The 21,387-nt window shown below is 39.3% G+C and overlaps 1 protein-coding gene across 1 annotated transcript in view; it reads right to left on the reverse strand.

Moving 5' to 3' along the window:
• Positions 1-7,277: 7,277 nt before the first annotated feature.
• LOC124795881 (alpha-L-fucosidase-like) overlaps positions 7,278-21,387 on the reverse strand; it is a 108,587-nt gene continuing 94,477 nt past the window's right edge. The window contains exons 7-9 of the mRNA XM_047259962.1: positions 17,942-18,104; positions 7,590-7,737; positions 7,278-7,488 (exon numbers count right to left, since the gene is read on the reverse strand). Of these exons, the coding sequence (XP_047115918.1) occupies positions 7,387-7,488; positions 7,590-7,737; positions 17,942-18,104 (413 nt within the window). The 3' untranslated portion in view covers positions 7,278-7,386. The remainder of the gene's footprint in view (positions 7,489-7,589; positions 7,738-17,941; positions 18,105-21,387) is intronic.

The raw sequence follows: 21,387 nt of genomic DNA on the forward strand, positions 1-21,387 counted from the left end.
GTTGGGCTGATATCTGCCAAAATCAACAGAATTCTCCGCAAACATAACATTAAAAGCGTGTTCCATCCACCCACCAAGATTAATGCTCTGATAGGGAGTGTGAAGAATGATCTGCGTCTACAGAAACAGGGCGTTTACCACATACCATGTGGTATGGCATACATCGGCCAGATGACCAGGCCCATTGACATTAGGTGCAAAGAGCACCAAAGGCACACAAGACTGAGACAGGCAACCAAGTCAGCGATTGCTGAACATTGTTTAGAACTCAATCATTCTATGAAGTATAATGATACCAAGATTTTAACACAAACATCAAGATACTGGGACATTGTCATCAAAAAATCTATTGAGATTAAAGTTGCGGAGAATCTCATTAACTGGGACACCGGTTTCCAGCTGAGCTCGGCCTGGAACCCAGCACTCAATCTTCTGAAGATGCAACATAGACAACATCCAGGCCCCAAGGGATACAAGTATAAGGATGGAATTAGAGATGAAAGCCCACTGCATGTAACTAAGGACGTACGTGAAATGGCACCTCAGACAACAGACAAAGTATCTGAGGACGCTCATCTGAGTCTCGAGGGATGATTTTAACACAATCAGCCTGAAAATGATGCTGCAGCCGCTCCTGTGGGGCAAGAACATCGGACAGAGCAGCTAACACGACACAGCACGGTAACAGAACGTTCTAATTCACAGAAGAACTCAAATGATGACAATCGGAAGATAAAACATCTAGCACAACTTGGAAGCCACTCAAAACTTAATTCAGCTATATTGACAATGGATAATAACCACAAAGTACGTGCACAGTGTTCGGAGCAGCCGCGGCTAAAAGAAAATGCTACAGCCATTGCTATTGGTCGGCGCACACCACGGACAGAGCGTCAGATGCGGCGCGGACCACAGAGGGAACGCCTAGCACAATGTAGGCATAAATACTGGGCTCATTCCACACTGGAATCATCATCATACAGCATCTGAGGAAGACTGCGAGTCATACAGTTGAAATATCATGCAGGAAAGACATGAATAACCGGTAGAAACCTGATTAATCAACATGACAACGCCTCACTGGGAAAGGTTGAAGAATTACAGGTAGAAAGTGAAGTGAAATGAAACAGGACAAATATATATAAACCAAGTTGTGAAAACTGCTATGATGAAAATGATAGGAATCGCTCCTTGAAAGGAAAGTAAAAGGACTAACAAAAACTAACAGAAACCATGATTAAGGATACATGGTGCTATCACACAAGGTAAGGACAGCATATTTATTTTCTCATATTAAAGTGCATACAGCTTGTAGCAAATTTATTTAGACTGTATGTAAGATTAATTCCATTATGTAATAGTGATTTCTGGTCACAAGATGACTATTCTTGTAATATACCTCATGCAGTGGTGAAGTTATGCCATATTGCTCTACACATGATGCTTCATTGATAATCTAGATAAAAGTGAATGTCAAGTACTTTTACCAGCAGCATTGCCAACATGAGGGTAATTACCTGATCTTTGGGTAAAACCTTGGTTGGTGCATATTTTAGAGAGTAATATGAAATGGTGGGTATTTTCCAGGTAATTTGAAAATTTTGACACCAAATATTTTTGTTCGTATTCAGATCATTCTTTAACTTTTTAAAATGTAAGTACAGGCACGGCATGAGAATATGAGAATTGTGATACAAATTATATTGTGTAATGAGCCTGGGAATTCCATGATTTCTCTGTTCTTGATTCTTCTGTTTGGTTGAACTGATATATGTCATAACTCATAAGCCTACTAGTCAGTTTGCTGCTCTTGTGATAACAGTATCACACAGTTTTTCTGGACTCCTATATTGAATGTTCTGATGCAAATTATACTTGTGGTCAGTATTGTATAATTATTAGACTATAGTGCTTTTATTTTACTAAAATGAATAAGTGCTTGCTTAATGCAAATGTAAATGCAACATCTGCAGAAGATCTGCATGCTCTTTCTGAATTTCCTGTCTCACCTAATTTACCTGAAACTCTTAATCTACAAAGTGAGCTTATTGAAAAGGAATGGAAAATCAAAGCAATCCAAAATAAATAGATTTTGTGATTCCTGGTTAAGCTTACATAAGTGCAGTGGTTGGTTACAGAAAAGCAACAAATGGAGGGATGGATGTGATTTTGTATACTGCAAGAAAGTGTTTTAACAGTGCATTGATCTAAAATTTTCAGGCATACAAAGTCTTCCAAATATATTAATCAAATGACAACTGTTGCATCTACTTCTAATATTTCAGTGCTAAATACCAATGCTGATGACATAAAAAAAGCAAAAATTAAATTTACAGCACTTGTCACTGCCAGTAATTTACCATTCAGCACATTGGGTACACTGATTCCCCTTCATAAGAATATCTTTTCTGATTCAAAAGTCGCTCAGAAGATTGCTTTAAATTGTATGAAATCTTCAAGTGTTATTAAGGATGTGTTAGGGAAGTCATTTTCAGAGAGTGTCAGGTGTGTTTCTTTCACTGATCATGAATGTAACTACTGATCTAACTATTACTGAACAATGTGCATTAACAATCATGTATTTTGATATGGATTTAGGCCAGATTAAAACTAGTTTCTTTGAAATGTTTGAAGTTGAATCAGGTACTGCCAGAACATTATACACGGCGATGACAGATTTTTTAAAATCAAAGAGCATTAATCTCGGTAATCTTGTTGGTTTTAGCTTTGACACAGTAATTGTTATGGTTGGAGAGCATTGTACAGTTTTTCCAGCCTTAAAAGAGACTTACCACATATAGCATGTCTCAAATGCTCGTCTCATATGATTCATCTTTTGTTTCTAAAGCACACTTAAAACTTCCAAGAAGCATTGAGGATTTGCTGAGAAACTTAGATTAGGGTCTCATTTCAGTAGAAGTTTTGGGAGGAGCGAGGCAATTAAAAGAATAGGGTACTGGAACAGTATAATACACTTTATGCTTACCTGAGAAATGTTGTCATGGAAACCCATATTCAGCTACAGAACGTATGCTTTCAACTATGGATAACACATTTACTTTGGCATATTTGGATTTCATGTCATATGTTTTAGGTACACTTACAGATTTTAACATCCTTTTCTGCAAATGAAGTCCCTCTCCATCACAGACAGATGTGTGAAGTAGAAAAAAATGTTAAAAGACCTGTGTTAAATAATCTGCGTTCATTCATTTCGTATAGCTCATCTTTGGGCCACGTTCTTTCAACTATTTTGCTTTACGTGTTCTGATGTTTGCCCAGTGCTCCTGCATTCATTCTCTGTGTTGCTCCTTCCTCTCCTGGGTCCAGGCCTTTCCTGTTTTTAGTTTTGGCTTTTCTTGGAAACCCTGCTATGCCATAACTTTCTCCTTGTGTGGGACATGCTCCAAGATGTCATCATGGGTGATCCCCACTTCTTTAAGATCTTTCTCCACCTCTGTGAACCAGGCCCATTTTGTTTCTTCTCCTGAAAGTAGGTGAGTCTTCCAGGGCTCATTCAGGTCATATGTCCATAAAACATAGTCCTTCTCTTCTGGGTGGTATCGGTTATCATCTCTATGTGGGAATACAGTTCATGATTATGACGTCTTGTATATTTCCCATTTTCTTTGATGGGACCTAAGATCTTTCTCAAAATCTTCTTTTCCTTGGCCTCCTGCTTTTTGATTAGGCCTTTTTTGTTCATTACAGGCATTCAGAAGCATACAAGACCTCCGGACAGATAACACTGCAGTAATGCTTTAACTTTGCATTGAACAATACTGATCTTTTGTTGTAGATGTTTTTGATTAAATGGAATGCCATTTCCATTTTATTCATGCGTGATATGAAGGTTTCTTTCTCTGATCAGGTGGATGTTATCCATTCTCTGAGACATTTAAACTTTTCAACTCGCTAATTTTGCCTTGACCCACTGCAAGCTCCCTTGGTGATGAATTTATGTTCATTATAAACTTCATTTTCTCAAATGAAATTTGGAGGCCAGCCTGTGTTTAATTATAATTTTGATGTTATTAAGACAACTCCAACTTTGCTGTTAAGACTATACAAATCCAAGGCACTTCATTGAATTAGATAAGATATACTTGGATATTGCTGCACAGGAAACATTTGATGGACTCATAGCCAACAATGAAGTACATCTACAGGACTTATATTGTTTTTACAAGAGTTGCTTGCATTTCTATGTAAATCTTGTATCACAGATCAAAAGATGATGACTTCTCAGATCCAATTTTTGAATTAATTTCCATAGTGGAACCTAAAGTAGCCCAATCCTATGCTATTAAATCCGTGCTCCCTATTCTAAAGATGTTTCCTATTCTTCAAAAACTCATCAACTTGCAGCAGCTAAATTCTGAATGGAGCTAAGCTGGAGAATGAGAAACTTGTATCAGTTGTATCTAAACCTACCACTGTATATGGGAAGAAATTTTTTCATATGACACCTGCAGCCACAACTCCAAATTTCCCAAATTTACAAAAAGTAATCTTCCTTCTCCTCTGTTTTCCCTTTTCCAATGCCTCACTGGAATGAGTGTTTACTATGACTAAAAACAGCTCACAGGAACAGACTGAAAACTGAATCTATAGTAGCATTGATGGCTGAAAAAGAGGGCCTAGAAGGTGAAGAAGGATGTGTTTCTCTTGAAATGATGAGAAGCAGTGTATAGCATTGCTCAGTGTCAGGAAACTTGGGTTAGGTTAATAAATGTTTAATTTTTAATTTTTTGTGTAATTTATGGTCTTTTTCTTGAATGTACGCACACCTGCAACTATTTTTGAAATGGAGGGTATTTTGAGGTAAAATAGGATGATTTGAATGATCCTATGTGTGTAATTTAATTGATAAGCATTGATAACACTGATTACTAGGAAGATACTTTTCAAATCATAATTCATTCAAAATTCCTTTAAATGCTTTTTGTATAAATTTCTTGTTATTGTAAAAATAGGAAAGAACACAAAAATGGTTATGGAAGGAAATAGTTGCAAGGGACTTAACACTGAGCAAGGTGAATTTACTAAAGTATAAGTTGTAATTCCACACAGTTCAGAATGTGATCTATAGCTGCAATATAAAAGTATTTCAAATATTTTAACTGATAATTTTTATGTGAGTTTATGCTGACTGTGACTGTCATCCACATAATGTAATCGTTCAACATGATGACGCTTCATGTCAAGTATTGTTCCAACAGATCAGCAGTTCTCAACCTTTTTCAACTCATGAACCCCTTCTACAATGATATGAGTTGGGTGAACCACTGACTTTTAAACATACATACAGCAGACATGCATACAATTTAATTCCAAATAAAAGGTTTAATAACCTTAAATTAACTTGACCCTTAATGGTTAAAAATCTACAGTTATTGTAGTTACATCTTAAAAGTTACACAATGTGTAGGACAAGTTGTAAAAATAAACACAAATTTTCATTGTAATTACTCACCTCTTCCTTGGCATTCAGTGAGAAGGTTGCACCTGATTTCCATGGCACAGAGATTTGAAGTCAGGAACCACAGCAGTTAAATAAGTCTCAAACCACTTTCAGCACAAAATCTGTTTCTGTATTTATTTTTTAAATAGGCACAACTTTTGGCACAAAGCCATTATGGCATTATTCACTAATGCTGGGAACTGCTTTAAATGTAAACAAAAACCAGTTAATGACAAAGATTTATAACTTTTCTGTAACTGATAATCAATGGAAATATTAAGAAGCTTGTCTTTATCATTTACTTGTAATGTGGATTCTAAAATTGTTGGCTCTTTGAAGGGACTACAAATCCAATTGTTATTACTGGACAATAGCAGGGAAGTATTCTGTGAAGATTTTTCCAAGACCATTCGAATGTTCTTTAACCATGTTCTTGACATTTTTGTCCAATGATAGATGGTTTTCCACCAGGAAGGCGTGAAGAGTATCAAAGCACTTGGTTTGATTCCTATTGAAACATGCTTCCCAAAACTTTAGTTTTTTTTATGAATGTTTTGATATGGTCTTGCACAATATTAATATTGACATTTCACACCTATAGAGATAAGTTTACACTGTTAATTTTTGAGTAAATATCTGCCAAATAAGTTAAAGTCTGAAGTCAGATTTCATCTTCCATGCACATTGCTTTGTGAAAAGCATGGCTGGAGAGAAAAATTTAGACTTCATGTTTAAGCTCATACAGGCTGGAAATAATTCTGTCTCAAGATAGCCACCTAACTTCAGTGTGAGACAATAAACACTTATAAATGCTTTCCATTTCCTCACAAAGTATTGGAAATACATGGAAAGTTGTAGGCCAAGCCTTAATAAAATTAATTATTTTCATTGCATCATCCAGCACAGATTTCATCCATCAGGCGTGTGTTAAGAAACAAGAACCTATCTATGAATGCAACAATGTGCCCAAGAAGCATTGCTTGTTGAAAACAGATCAAGGTCCTCCCCACAATACAGACCATTCCTTGAATTTGGTTACTGGGTACTGGCAATGTATTTTATTTAATTATTTGAATATCGGCTTAGTGGTTGAAGATACTGGTATGCAGTGTGTATCTTGATGTCTATTTCATTTAATGAGCATATAATGCAATCAAATCTTGCTCCTTGAAAGCAAATAAATTTGATAAATTGTCTGAGATCTAAAGAACTGAGGCAAACAAAGATTTTTTACCATATGAATTAGAAATCATGAATATGCTTCGAAGCAGGTGTTTTATGGAAGTTGCTCGTATTCAATTAATAGTATGTTTCATACTCTTCAGGATGTGCATTGCAAGGTTTTTTTTTTAAGATTAAGATTCAACTTGTTCATTAACATTAATGTTTTGTGAGATAAAGTGCTACTGTCAGATTACAAAAAAAGAGATAACTGCCAATTATCACTTAAAAAAAGAACGGAGTACTCAGACCAAATCAAACAACTATTATGAACTCATTTCTTTTAGTTTACTCTATTTTTCTCCTTCAGATTGAGGTATAGTAATAATTTGTGTGATCCATTGATTTGTTCAATACATAAATATTCAGAAACCAGTGGCAGAATAATGTATATCCAGGGAGCATAAAGGCACAGGCAGGACAGGTAACAAATTGGCAAGGCATTCATCGAAAACTGTTATCAACAACAACTTTCAGTTCAGAGGAGAAAAAATGCACAGTGTTTTTATTACTCTAAAAATGTGGTGTGTACATAACTTTCACACAGTTTTGATGGCTCACTCTCAAGTAGAACAATACACTTCTCTGATCATTAGCCAATAATACAATTACTGATATTTAAGTATAGATATTTCATATATCTGCAGTTACACTGTTTCTTTTCAAGCTCCAAATTAATATGCAATGACTTGTTCCATCTGTCAATTTTGAACATTTGTAAATCTCAGTACCCAGGCCCAGTCATTTGCCACACGCTGCTTGTCTGGAAGAGTTATTGCAATTCCATTTTCCAGAGTCTGCCACTGAAACAGAAGTGGAAGTAAAATAAAAGACACTGGAGTGTAATATGTATTTTCTATTTATGTGAATATCTAATAATTATTCACTGCAATAAGTTTTGTACCTCAAGAGTGCCATCGACTCCAAGCATAGTAATAACTGAGTTCTCTGATAGTGATGGTGCACCAAGAGTGATGACATTGTCTGTAGGCCAGTTCAGCAATGTTGCATAGACAAATACTTCTGAAGAGTTATTTCCACTTTTTGTGTACCTTATGTCAACATAAGACTGAGTTTAGTGTCATATAGTAAATGACTTACAAAATATATTATTAACTAGTGTACTTAATATTTATTGCCAATGTAATTAAAATATGTTCTTCTAACCACAGAAAACTCCCTATAATGGAATAAATCATAATTACAGAATTTATAGTATAAAAACTGTAAGTTTCTTCAATAGAGAAGTAAAAATTCTATCTGCTATAATGTCAGGCCCTTTCATTTTATACTTTTTAAAAATTTCAACTTATGCTATCTTGAAAACCTGAATATAAGAGGCAATAACACAGTATAAAGAGATAAAAATACTTGTTTCAATACTTGGACATGTTACCACATGTAGTAGTTCACATTTCTCAAAAATACCTTTATTTAAAGCTTTTACCCACTGTTGTGACTCGCCGATCATTCAAAGCGCCGCCGCGCAATTACGCGCGTCCTCTATGCGTGGCGCTGTTTGCCAGCCATGCAGCAGCTGCGCCACCTAAGCGGCCAGCCAAGCAGCGGCCGCTAGATTGGGACTCAGTGCTCACTCGAATGCTAACGTGTACACATGTCTTGCTTGTCAACTTACTCTGTGACTTATATGTGTTGTGTCGTTCTGAAATATGTGTTAAACTTGACGTTATAACAGTTGGTGACGAGGATGGGATTTTTCCTTTTCACTGTTGACCCACAGGTTTCCATGGCTACTGTCGAGCAACTATTGCAAAATCTCCTTGAACAGCAAACGCTTCTAACAGCAGCGATTCGCGATTTCGTCGCGGCGTCAAATGCGGGGCGTTTCTCGACGTGGGCTATACCTCCTTTCCTCCTTACGACGAGATGGCGGAAGACTGGTCTGATTATGAAAAACATCAAACGCATGTGGTAACCTCTCGTGTTGCCTTTTATCGTTGTCAAAAACAGCCACATCAATCCTATCGCGCTTGGGCTGCTGAACTTCACGGCCTCAGTCAAAAGTGTCAATTTGTTACTGACATTCACAAAGAATCCTATGCCAATTCCATGGTACGGGATGCTATTATCTGGTCGGTGCCCGACAAAGAAGTTCGGCAACGTGCCCTTCAGTTGGCGAATCCGACTCTAGATGAAGTTCTCTCCATTGCGCAGTCTTTCGAAATTTCTTGCGCCGCTGGGGTGCAAATAGAGGCATGGGGTGATGTCGGGGAAATACAACCTCTGTGCGCTGTTGACGACGCGTCCCGGCCGGCCGACGTGGCCGCAGTACGCTCCCACATGCAGCCTCGGCCTAACCGTAAACAACCCACTAAGAAACTGCAGCAAAACCCCTGGCAACTTCCTTCATGTCTGTGGTGTTTTACGAAACATTCACGCGAGGATTGTCCCCAACGCTGGGCTGTGTCTTCTGTTTGCAAATCCGACCGCTTACATGATGTTCATGGACATGACGCTGATTCTGATTCTGTGTTGTCTGCCAATTGCACTTCTTCCCTTTCAGGGAAGTTATTCCTCACTGTCCAAATCCTTGGTCAAGATGTTCGCATGCAAGTGGATACCGGTTCTGCTGCCACTATAATTAATTCTCAGACGTATCTTCAGTTGGGTTCTCCACTCCTGTCACCTGTCACTCGGCAATTACGGACGTACAATAAACAGAATATTTCTCTCTTGGGACAGTTTAATGCTGAGGTATCTTACAAATCCATCATTCACACTGTTCCCATATTTGTGGTCGACCAGAGGAATGCAGAAAATCTTTTTGGTTTCGATGCCTTTCACGTTTTTGGGTTCTCCATAGACGACTCTGTCAATAATGTCTCTGATGCTATTCCTTATGCTCAACTGGATTCCTTGCCGACGACATTTTCGTCCCTTTTTTATCCTGGGTTAGGCCATGCAAAACGACTTTGAAGCTCATATCATGCTCAAACCCACTGCTTGGCCTAAGTTTTTTCGGGCTTGTCGCATTCCTGTGGCCCTTCATGATCGGGTAAAACAGGAGTTGGATCGTCTCACTATTTCAGGGGTCTTGCTTCCTGTCAGTTCCAGTGAGTGGTCCTCTCCTGTCGTTGTCGTTGCTAAGCCAAATGGTGATATTCATCTCTGTGGCGATTTCAAAGTCACTGTAAATGCTCAGTGCCTCATCGACACTTACCCTATGCCCCGTCCTGAAGAACTGTTCACTAAACTTGCTGGAGGCCAGCATTTTTCTAAAATTGACCTGTCAGAAGCTTTGGCCATTATTTATGCTCTTCATAAGTTTGGTGTTTTCCTCTATGGCTCCAAATTTCATCTTGTTACGGATCACAAACCACTTGTTTCCTTGTTTCATCCATCAACGTCACTTCCCGACAAGACTGCACACCACCTCCAGCGTTGGGCTCTTTACTTGTCTTGTTTCAATTATGAGATTCATTTCTGGCCAACGGCTCAACATGCAAATGCTGATGCTCTGTCTCGCGTTCCCATGGGTCCTGATCAGGCATTTGATAGGGACGAAATTTTGTGTTTCCACCTGGATGTTGCCGAGCAGCGGGTTGTGGACGGGTTCCCCATCACTGGGGACAGGCTGGCAGCTGCTACGGGTTCTGACCCTACCCTCTCCCGGGTTTTACGCTGTATTCAGAAGGGTTGGACAGATCGCCCATCCACTAAGACTTCTGATCCGTTGCAGAACTACTACACTTTGCGCTACTGCCTCATGGCTAGGGATGGTGTTATCCTCCTTTCCACTGACAATGCTTTGCCGCGTGTTGTGATACCTGCGTCTTTGTGTGCTTCGGTCTTGCGCCTCCTTCACCAAGGGCATTGGGGTGTGTCTCACACAAAATCTCTGGCGCGCCGTCATGTGTACTGGCCTGGCATCGACTCTGAAATAGCACACACGGTCGCTGCCTGCGACTCTTGTGCGTCACAGGCCACTGCCCCGAAGTCATCTTTGTCACCGTGGCCTTCACCTGAGAAGCCCTGGGAGCGCATTCATGCTGACTTTGCGGGACCCTTTTTAGGTACTTATTGGCTCCTCGTAATTGACGCCTACTCTAACTTTCCTTTCATTGTCCGTTGCACGTCGCCTGCCACTGCGGCAGCCACCAGTGCTCTCGCCCGCATTTTTTCTTTGGAAGGCCTCCCCTCTGCTCTTGTTACTGATAATGGTCCGCAATTTGCCTCTTCCGAATTTGCGGATTTTTGTGCTTGTCATGGCATTATGCCGACCCCGCCGTTCCATCCACAATCCAACGGCGAGGCTGAACGACTGGTCCGCACATTTAAGGCTCAGATGCGGAAACTTATGACTTCTTCTGCTGCTGATGATGTGCTTCTCCTGTTTCTGGTGTCTTACCGTTTCACCCCCATGGGCGACCACAGCCCGGCTGAGCTCTTACATGGCCAACAGCCCCACACGCTACTTCATCTTCTGCGGCCTTCCACCCCACGGCCGTGGGTGCCTCCACTTGGCTGGTTCACCGCTGACGACCTCGTCTGGGTATGGGGATATGGCAGGCGGCCAAAATGGAGCCCGGGCCGCATCTTACGACACCATGGCAGACGCCTATATGAAATCCAGATGGACACGGGTGTTGCAGTGCATCATTTGGACCAGCTTCGGCCTCGTGTGCCGGCAACATCTGTTCCAAATGCCACTACACCACCTTCGGCTCTACCTGATGCTCGGGATCTTGGCATCTCTCAATACTCACAACGCAGCCCTCTCACCGTCATCGCGATGCCAGCACAAGAACGGACGCCACCATGAGACGTGCCCATGCAGGAACCGGATGACCATCCTCTGTCAGAGCAAATCTACTCGCCTCCTCCTCCAACGGACGCCAACACATCGCCCATGCCTCCTGTCGTATCAACTGGACTTGGCGCAACGGGCAGATTGGTGCATGGGGCCCAGCAGAGTCGACCCCTATGTCTCCTGTCATCTCGACCCGTTATCATCGGGGACACTTCCGTCCGTACGGGAAGCCTCCTCCTCGAGACTTTACGGCGAGTCAAACAACACCTATGGACGTTAGCCATCTCCAGGACACCTCCATAAAAACCAGTGCAACAATTTCAAAGGGGGAAAAGTGTTGTGACTCGCCGATCATTCAAAGTGCCGCTGCACAATTACGCGCGTCCTCTACGTGCGGCGCTGTCTGCCAGCCATGCAGCAGCTGCGCCACCTAAGCGGCCAGCTGAGCAGTGGCTGCTAGATTGGGACTCAGTGCTGATTCGAATGCTAACGTGTACACATGTCTTGCTTGTCAACTTACTCTGTGACTTATATGTGTTGTGTCGTTCTGAAATATATGTGTTAAACTTGACGTTATAACACCCACCTTTACTCAGTTCCATGAAGCAGTTGTGTATGAAATATTAAAACCCTATCACTTATAGTAGAAAAAAGGTAGAAAGATTAGAGTTTAATACCTCACTGACAGTGTGGTCATTAGAGATGAAGAAAAAGATCTGACTACATAGGATGGAGAAGGAAATCAGGTCTGCCCCTTTCAAAGGAACCCTCCCAGCATTTGTCTGGAGCAACTCAGGGGGAATCACAGAAAATATTAATCTGGAAGGCCAGATGAAAGATTTGAAATGTCACCCTCTCCAATGTAAGTATTTTGTGAAAACTACAGTACTACCTTGCTCGATACTTATAAGAACACAGAAGTGTTATGGTTGCGTAATTATTTGTATCTGAGCAAACTGATTACATTTTGATTTGATTCACTTATTATTCATTACTCATACCCAGATTACACAGGATTTCTCATCAGAATACAATGAAAATAAATAGCTCAGAGTATATATTGACATAATATATGTAATATGCTTTCATGAGGATAGGATAGCATAGGTCAACTGTGGCCTTTATAAAGGAATCTCCCTGACATTTGCCTGAAATGATTTAGGGAAATGAGGGAAACCTAAATCAAGATGGCCAGTCAGAGCAAACTCCATTTTCCTGAATAAGAGGACAGTGAACAACTGCACTGGATCATTTGATTAGTTGTGCAACAGAGTTTGATTTACGTACAATTTGCTTTGTTACACTGGAAGTGAAAATCAAAGTTTCTAAAAGCTATGCCACAAATAATCAATCAAAATTAGTCATAGGACTTGGAGTTTGACATTTTGTGCAATAGAGGGGTAATGCCCACCTTATCCTTAGCACCTGATAAGCTACAGATTCCCTTGGGTCATACCAAATGGCAAGCATCTGAGGAACTCAACCAATCTTGACAGAGCACAGGTAGAGTGAACTTGGAGTTCCCACATTGGAACTGGCGAGTTCCATCATTTCCTTATAACCGTAAGCTCTGGGCTCACTTCAGCAACAATTTTCAAAGCATACTGGATGTTGATAGGCTAGATAACTTGTGAGGCAAAATCCATTAATGACAACTTCCAACGCATCTTCTGCGGCACAGTTTTATTAGTCTTGGTCACATATTGAATCCCAAGTTGACATGTTTTTTTAGATTGTATTGGGGAGAAGATGGAGCTTACAAGAATATCTTCTCCAGCTCCCATGAAGTTGGATGTTCTGTTAGTAGGTATCAGATTGTGTGTGCCACTAGTGGGAAACAACACAAACCTACAAAGAGAGCTGGAGTAAGCAGTCCTCCTCAAGAATATGCTGTAAAGCAATGTTTAATAAATAATAAAAGAACATGAACTGTTTGTTACATTATGATTTTTGATTGTGACATAACAATGAAGGCAATTTTGATAAATATCACCTTCCTATAACTAGAAAGTATTTGTTAGATCAAGGGCACTTAAGAAATGGTACTCTCTTGGTAGACACATCAACTTCCTAACAGGCTACAAGTCTCCAAGGTGTAAAACTACTGGAAAAAGTGTGCTATTGAAATTGAATCGCCCAACACCTCGATCTACAGTGGGTACTTTGTGGCATAAAGCAGAGACATAGATATATCTAAAGAAGAATTAAAAAACTAGTGGACTCTACAAGGGACGGTCAACTTTTTTTTCTCCCAAAGCTCACTGCAGGATATATTTGTCTTAAGATGGGGCTGTTCATTTGAAACATGATGAGCTGCCTTAAATGCCAGCATACTGCCCACACAACACTGACATCAAAGGAAGAAACAATTCATAGAAAATGCAGTAAAGCTGCTCTTGGTGGAGTTACTTGTTTATTTCTTCTGAAGTGCCATAATTGTTATGGAGATTACCCTGTCTGGAGTAGGGAGTGTTCTGTGCACCTAGAAGAATAAAATATACAGAAGCTCAAGATAAGAAATGAATTACTTACACAAAAGTAAAAAGATCTATGAAACCTTGTAAACGCAACATTCACTGCTTCATTTGCTTTCCTTTGTAAAATACCAATCCAAGCATTCAGTGCTTCAACATGAAAGGCACAGGTAGTACACAAACTGCAGCATCATCCCAACATGCAGTTAGAGAGTAAAGCACTCAAATGTTCCCAGCAGTGGTTTCGTGCATTCCATTAAAATGAACTATGAATGAGTTGTCTTCTTTAGAAGTGGCCTTCTATAGTGTTGTGCTTGTTGCAGTCAGTATCACGGAGACATGCTTTAATACTTCTCTATAATCATAAATATAAATTACTAAGTTGTCCAATGTGTATCTTCAGAATAGAGTTAATCACATCAGAGCAATATTTTACCATGTAGTGTAGAGACTGGTATGTTCAGATTTCCTGCACTACAATAACTCCTGCTACCTATTTTTAACAAAAATATGTCTTTTCACACAAATGTTTGAATTGCCAAGACATTGTGAGAGTAAAGACATTATATGAATGGACGGAATAGCACTTTCAGTTAACCTGAATCTCACAGAGATTGTTTGGATACTTTTGGAAAATATGTTGTATAGAAGATGCCACTACCTCAGACTCTTCAGAACCTGCAGATCACATTGAAAGGGGCATAGAAAAATTGGTAAGCTCTTAGAAAGTGTGTTACAAGACAATGCCAACATCTAAGAATCTATAAATGCCACTGATGGAAGTATGAGACAATGTACCTATAGAACTACCAAACAGTATTATGGAGGGTGTCCTAAACTACCACAAATATGCAATGATATTTGAGAAATGCGCCTATGCCTTAGTGATGCAAGGGCACTATATTAGTTTGAGTGCAGATTTCTGTTTTCTTTTTATTTTATTTATTTTTTATTTATTTTTTGTCCTGTTTCCATTTATGGTTGATAATATATTTATAGTGTGCAGATAAAACAAAAGCTGCACAGAATGTAATTTTATAACAAGTTTTGCTTTTTAGATGGAACCAACTGATGCTCACATCTGATGCATGAAATTGCTTGTTATAAAGTCACATTATGTGCAACTTGTGGCTGCTTATCTACATATTATTTACCATATCTGCTGTGTCCCAGGCAGACCATGCCTGTGATTGCTAATTTTGTATAACTGAAGTAGCTTTATTCTCTTTATATTCATATGCTCCTCTAATTTCCCAGTATTTATGTTAATAGAAAACACAACACAACATATGATAGCTCTGTAGGGCCAGTGTCATTTTTGGAACAAGTTGTTGCAGTAATTTCATAAAATTTACTGTCCACAAAATCTTTGAAATTTACTATCCACAAAGCTTTGATGTTATGACCTAAATTACAATCTAAGACAAGCAATGATAGTAAACAGAGGACATGTCAATAGTAGAGAATAAAGTCTTTGCAAATTTCATTCCATGTATTTAGTTGGACAGTAATTATGCCTCAAAGATAGGAGTGTGAACAATGTATATAGATATCAGCATTTAAGAGAGGACATATAGCTGGGCTCGAAGAAGCCATTTCACGTAGTCGGCAAATCACTCAACATTTGAATAGGAGCAATGACACTATTTGATAATGTTGGCAGGAATGGGTGAATCATTTCCAAATACAGCATCAAGAAGGATGTGGTCGATCTACAGAAACAACAGAACATGAGGACTTAACAATCATCAGAGAGGCATTTAGAGCCCAGATTCTTCATTATCATCGATCCAACATGCAACTGATGCTTCAATGACCACAAGGATCATTAATAGGTGGCTCACAAAAAGATTTCTGAGCTCACGGCACCCTTTGTGCTGACTGCCATTGACCTCTGTACACCAACAAGCCCGTTTGCAGTTGTGTCAGGCACATTCAGCCTGGGATCTCATTCACTGGATTGGAGCTGTCTTCAGTGATGAATACTGTTTCAAACTGACCCCTGATGACCAGCAAAGACCGGTCTGGAGGTGGCCCAGATAGTCTGACTGTCACTCACCATACAGTCCAACAACCAGGAGTGATGGCCTGGGGTGCCAATTCATTTCACAGCAGGACCTCTTTGGTTGTTGCTTGCAGTACCCTTACAGTGTAGCAGTATGTCAATGATATTACATGCCCCATTTTGTTGCCCTTCATGGCAAGCCATGTGGGGCTTACACGTCAACATTTCAGCAAGATAATGTCTGCCTGCGCAAGGTGAGAATTTCTACTGCCATTCTTTGTGCTTGCCAGACCCTGTCTTGGCCACAATGTCACCAGACCTCTCCCCAAATGGGAACATTCGGAACATTATGGGCAGGGCCCTCCAACCAGTTTGGGATTTTGATGATCTAACGTGACAGTTGGACAGAATTTTGCATGATATCCCTCAGGAGAACATCTGACAACTCTGTCAATCAGTGTCATGATGAATAACTGCTTGGGTATGAGGCCGAGGTGGACCAAAACATTGTTCATTTGCTCAGTTTGTGAAGGTCTTTCTGTTGAATGAATTATCTATTTTTTCTGAAATTATGATCATTTGTTTGTCTGCACATGTACATCACATCTACTAATTTCCATCCCCATTCAGACAATACCTTTGTGGTGTACCATTTTTTGTCTTGGAGTGTAAAAACAAAGTTCATTGCTGGTAGTGTGTAACTACTTCAAGACAAGGAACAAGTGTCATGTATTTATCCCTTAAAGTCACGTCCTGATCTTCATTGTTGCATCAGCATAAAATTATCATTCAGAATGCATGACAGTTTCAATGCTCTAATGTAATTTTATGTCTTCAGATTTACTACTTTCCAGAGAGTCAGATTTACAGTAAAACATCAGTACCTGTAATTATATAATATTCATGAGCAACATTTTGACTCATTTCAATATTATGTTTTAGAAACAACCTTTGAGACCACACTCAAATGTTTTAAGTACTTCTTATATTACAATTACAACTAATGTCTTGCCACACCAACAGGCACACAATGACAGTGATCATATACATAGATATCCATCAATAAAGTTGTTCTTGAAGTGACTGTGTCATTATATAAATTTCACCAGAGTCAAAGTCATTTTGTTGCCTATCTATGATTTACAGCAAAGAAGTTAATATTTAATAAAATATTCAATGCTTGATTATAGCAGAAAATGGAGAAAAAACTTGCCACCTTTAATGGCTGATTTATTGTATTGCCTTAGGTAATTTCTGCCATGATATCAACAAATGGATGCAGTAGGGTTACATTAATTTTCTTTTTGGCATTGAAGAGATCCCTGCAACACTGTGTGGCAATTATTCATTATTTATTATTCATTGCTTTACAGCATATTCATAAGGAGGACTGCTTACTTAAGCTCTCATTGTAGGTCTGGTGTTGATTCCTACAAGTGGAACTTGCAATTTGATACCTACTAATAGAACATCCAACTGAAGGAGATATGATTGTAAGCTCTATCTTCTTCCCACAAGAATCTAGAACATGTTAACTGAAACAGAGATCCAATACACGAATAAGCCTAATGTAGCTGTGGTCCATCCATCTATTACACTTTAAAAGTTGCTGTTGAAGCTCTCCCAGAGCTTGCAGTTATAAGGAATCGATGGTACTCACCAGTTCCAGCACAAGAACTCCAAGTCCACCAAACCTGTGCTCCATCAAGATTGTTTTAGTTTCTTACAATTTCTTACTGTTTGGTATGACCCAAGAGAATTCATAGCTTATCAAATGCTATGGATAAGGCAAGTTTTTTGCACAAAATGTCTAACTCCACGTCCTATGACTAATTTTGATTGATTTTTTGTGACACAGATTTTAAAAACTTTGGTTTTCACTTCCAATGTAACACAGCAATTAAGGAGAATGAATAAATTATATTCCCATCAGCAAATTTATGAGACCTCAGTCTTAAATAAATATATCTGGTTCATTAGAAATAAAGTTGACATTTTCGCTGTACCATACTCCTGTTGTTGTAGGGTCTTCTTGTGCTGTCCACGGCTGGGAAGCATAGATAGCTTCACCATTTATTTGAAGCCATGTTCCCATATCCCTTAAGCGCTCAGCATAAATTGGCATTATTAAACCATCCTTTGTTGGTCCAACATTCATTAGCATGTTGCCTTGTCAGATCAGAGTAAAAAGAAGAAAAAAATTATTTGACTGATTTATAATAAAAAAAGAACATAATTTTAATGGACTTTTTCACAAATAGTGATAAATGCTGAATATTTATTGTTACATGAAATGTTGAATGAAGCAATGTAGAGCAGATGATTTCATAGTTAATTATATCAATTGACCCCGCCTAATTCAAGCAAATATGACAGAAAGAATATTAGACACATATATGCTTGCTGTATGTTCCTATGGTGCTTGACAGTTGAATCAGGTAGAGAAAATAGAAAAATGCAGTCTTGTTTGAATAGAAGAGTAGAAAATAATATTGATGTTCATGGAACAAAAAGAAGATATAACAAATATAGGGGGTGAAAGGAAGATGAATTCACACTTAATTCCTTAAATATCCATTTCAGTAAGTTATAATAAATAAGAATGTTCTACTCAGTTTAGGAAATATACAAACTAATTGATTCTTTTATTTAATAATTATAAATAATGTAAACTGCTTTACGAACAAATAACTAATTATCATCCTGTTATCTGCACGGACACAAAATAATTTTGGGCAGAGCATTTCATTTGTATTCTATCCATTTTTTCAGTCATGTTAAGGAATCATTTTCATGTCTTCAATCATTTTATGTTATACCCCATCAATCCATACATTTTGAGGCTGAAGTAATAAAAGTCAATGAAAACTTAAGATCGTGATTTTAATGCTTCAAGTGTTTTACTTAGTTACCCCCACGTCCAGATGGGTACAATCCACAGCATGTTCATACAGTCATATGAAACTGTCAAGAAATCCCTTTCTTGGGATCTTGTTTAATTTGTACATCACAGTGGCTTAAATGCTGATTACATCATTAAAGCATTGAGCCTTCATGTGAATATTTATTTTTCGGAATAAAAAAAGCCACTCAGTGCCAAACTGAGTGAATATGAAGGTTGTTGAGAACTGCCAATTGTTTTTTCATTAGAAACTGCACTACAGCAGCAGCCATCATGTGTGCGCGCATTGTCATGTAGCAAGAAGAAATCGTTCCCACTCCCTTGTTGTGGGCGAACCGGAATAATACTGCCAATTTCCAATGGTCCCATTGGGAACAAATTCCTTGTGGATAATGGCATGAGGATAAAAAAGAGTGATGAGCACTATCATCACTTTCAGTTTTGTCAGTCACACCTTCCTTGGTCTTGGTGAACCTGAAGTCAGCATTCTAAAACTTCCCAAAGGTGTTCTATAGGATTCAGGTCAAGACTCTGTGCAGGCCAGTCCATTACAGGAATGTTATTGTCATGTACCCACTCCACCGCAGGCCATGCATTATGAACAGGTGCTCGATCATGTTGAAAGATACAATTGCCATCCCCAAATTGCTCTTCGACAGTGGGAAGCAAGAAGGTGCTTAAAACATCAATGTAGGCCTGTGCTGTGATAGTGCCATGCACAACAACAATGAAAAACATGACCACACCATAACACCACTGCCTCCAAATTTTACTGTTGGCACTACGCAATCTGGCATATGATGTCCACTGGGCATTCGTCATACCCACACCCTGCCATTGGATCACCACATTGTGTTCTGTGATTCGTCATTCCACACAATGTTTTTCCACTGTTCAATCATCCAATGTTTATGCTCCTTACACCAAGCGAGGCATCGCTTGGCAACTACCGGCTTGATGTACAGCTTATGAGCAGCCACTCAACCATCCAAGTTTTCTCACCTCTCATCAAACTGTCATAGTACTTGCAGTGGGGAGTGATGCAGTTTGGAATTCCTGTGTGATGGTCTGGACAGATGTCTGCCTATTACACATTACGACCCTCTTCAACTGTTGGTGGTCTCTGTCAGTCACCAGACAAGGTGGTCCTGTATACTTTTGTGCTATACGGGTCCCGTCACATTTCCACTTCACTGTCACATCAGAAACAGTGGACCTAGGAATGTTTTGGAGTGCGGAAATCTCGAGCACAGACGTATGACACAAGTGAAACCCAATCACCTGATCACGTTCGAAGTCTGTGAGTTCCGCAGAGTGCCCCACTCTGCTCTCTCACAATGTCTAATGACTACTGAGGTCACTGATATGGAGTACCTTGCAGTAGGTGGCAGCACAATGCACCTAATATGAAAAATGTATGTTTTCAGGGGTGTCCGGATACTTTTGATCACATCCCCATTTACCACTGCCTGCCCACAAAAGAATGTTGAAATTCACTTTTGCCACTTACAGTTGTTAGTTAAAGCTGGCATCATAATTACTCCACTGACATTGCTTATATATCAGGGATAAAATCAGTCTCAGTCTACAATATAAATGTGGGATATCTCCAAGGAGCCTGCTATAAATAATGGTGAAATCTACTTTCAGCAGTGTAGTATTGAATGTGTTGAAAACTACAATTTTGGAATTGTTCTGTATAGAATAACCAAGCAACAGAATCTGAATAGACGAATGTGGGATACCTCCCAAAACCCTGCTTAAAATACCTGATAAAACCTTCTGTTATCACCATGGATTGAACTTAAACATTATTTGTCTCCCTAGTTTGACACATTATTGTGCAAACATGCCAGTGGATTCAGGAATTTGTTACTCTGTGTGTACATACTGAATTTTGTTTTTACCTCAGAGTGCCATGGCTAGTGCAGAAAATTGTGTGTTCTTTTTTTAATTGATGAATTTAGATCTTAGATGAGAGCATCTACTGTGGGGAGAGATGTTCTTCCAGAAATAGATGGTGGATGTCTGTCAGGTAGGTTACATCACAGCCGTGAATATTTTGGCTGATGAGGGTAGAGAGGGTTGTCATGGGAACTGGAAATGGACTCTTACTAATCTTTAGCTTAATAAAGATATGAGCGAGGAAACAGTGGGAATCAAATAAATACACTATTCCAGGTCTGTTCAGCAAAATATTACATCTGCTTTGACTGTGTGACAACACAACACTACCAACACAAAAAGGAAATGGCATAGTTTCCCATTAACTGCGAGACAACTATACAATGCTAGGTCATGTAGGGGTTACTAAAGCCACAGTATTTACCGTTGTAGTTGTTGTGGTCTTCAGTCCAGAGACTGGTTTGATGCAACCCTCCATGCTACTCTATCCTGTGCAAGCTTCTTAATCTCCCAGTGCCTACTGCAACCTACAGCCTTCTGAATCTGTTTAGTGTATTCATCTCTTGGTCTCCCTCTATGATTTTTACCCTCCACACTGCCCTCCAATACTAAATTGGTGATCCCTTGATGCCTCATCAAGTGGAA

Source organism: Schistocerca piceifrons, chromosome 4, assembly GCF_021461385.2.
Source record: "Schistocerca piceifrons isolate TAMUIC-IGC-003096 chromosome 4, iqSchPice1.1, whole genome shotgun sequence".
In the NCBI taxonomy this organism is placed as follows: Eukaryota; Metazoa; Arthropoda; class Insecta; order Orthoptera; family Acrididae; genus Schistocerca; species Schistocerca piceifrons.